The 1168-nt window shown below is 37.7% G+C and overlaps 1 protein-coding gene across 1 annotated transcript in view; it reads left to right on the forward strand.

Annotated features, from left to right (window-relative positions):
- Positions 1-1168, forward strand: part of ndc80 (NDC80 kinetochore complex component) — a 9177-nt gene that overhangs the window by 5399 nt on the left and 2610 nt on the right. The window contains exons 9-11 of the mRNA XM_014020785.1: positions 71-171; positions 419-563; positions 806-1011. Coding sequence (XP_013876239.1) covers positions 71-171; positions 419-563; positions 806-1011 — 452 coding nt within the window. The remainder of the gene's footprint in view (positions 1-70; positions 172-418; positions 564-805; positions 1012-1168) is intronic.

Genomic DNA, 1168 nt, shown 5'->3' on the forward strand with positions numbered 1-1168 from the left:
ATATATATATATATAATGTATGTACATGTTCTGTATTTCGTTAAATTGTTTTAAACTTGTGTTTCCACAGAGAAGCATTACAAAGTTGATGAAACCCTGCTGCTGTCGGAGGAGGAAAAGCTCAAAACCCTCCGTGAGGAGGTTGAGCGCCTGTCAAAAGAGAATCAGACAGTAAGACATTTCCTTAGACACATCTTCCTGTGTATGCATTTATTTTTTTAAAATAACATACTTATGTTAAAATATATGGTGAGGGTCATCTAATCAAATCATGTTATTGTGTAAATGGGAACAATCTAGTGTCAAAATAACCTCATTTTAAAAGACACATTTATGGACAAAGATGTTGAAGCTTTTCTGTCTGGACTTTTTGTTGACTGAGTGCCTAACCACTACGTAATTTATTTTCTTTGGACAGGATCGTCTAATGACAAAGAAGATGGAGATGATGAAGCTGCAAGCAGACTCGAAGAATCTTCTGAGTTATCGAAGCAACATGGAGTCTTTTAAAGCCAAACTGGAGAACAAAGCCTCAGAACTAAAAGATGAACTGGGGACAACTGGTAAATACAGACAATAATGTCTTTCTAAAATTAAGTTTTCTGTTGTTTGAGTACATCCTGAGGGAGGTCTGATGTCTGGATCAGCCACCTGCTTTGTCCTTCATTACTAATTAAGTGCAAAGGAGTCCACAGCAGCTTTTACATTCCTTTAGTCTTTGGGCTGCAGTAAGACTGTAGCTGTAGATGTATTTTTTTCCAGTCAAACAGGTGAGGGAACTGAAAACACTTCTGTAATTTTTCAGTCAGTCTTTTGGAATCCCTCAAACACGAGAGGGGAAAACTTCAACATCTGCTGCAGAACCAAAAGTTCACTCCAGCTGATGTCGAGAGGATCAATGCAGAGAAAAGGGAACTTCAGCAGACCATCGCTGGTCTCACAAAGTCTCTCGAGGAAGCTGAACAGCACAAGTGGAATGAAGAAATTGCTTTGTCTAAAGGGAAAGAGAAGGTACTTTGTGGGAATTAAAACAGGCCAGTGCGTTATCAGCTTGTTAGTTAAAAATGTTCTATAATGTGTTGATAGTACACCTTTTAATATGGTGCACATAGTTCACATTATTATTTTTTCCTCTTAGTGCCACTTGTTTTTCCAATGTCTATTATTA

Source organism: Austrofundulus limnaeus, unplaced genomic scaffold (assembly GCF_001266775.1).
Source record: "Austrofundulus limnaeus strain Quisiro unplaced genomic scaffold, Austrofundulus_limnaeus-1.0 Scaffold265, whole genome shotgun sequence".
Classification (NCBI taxonomy): domain Eukaryota; kingdom Metazoa; phylum Chordata; class Actinopteri; order Cyprinodontiformes; family Rivulidae; genus Austrofundulus; species Austrofundulus limnaeus.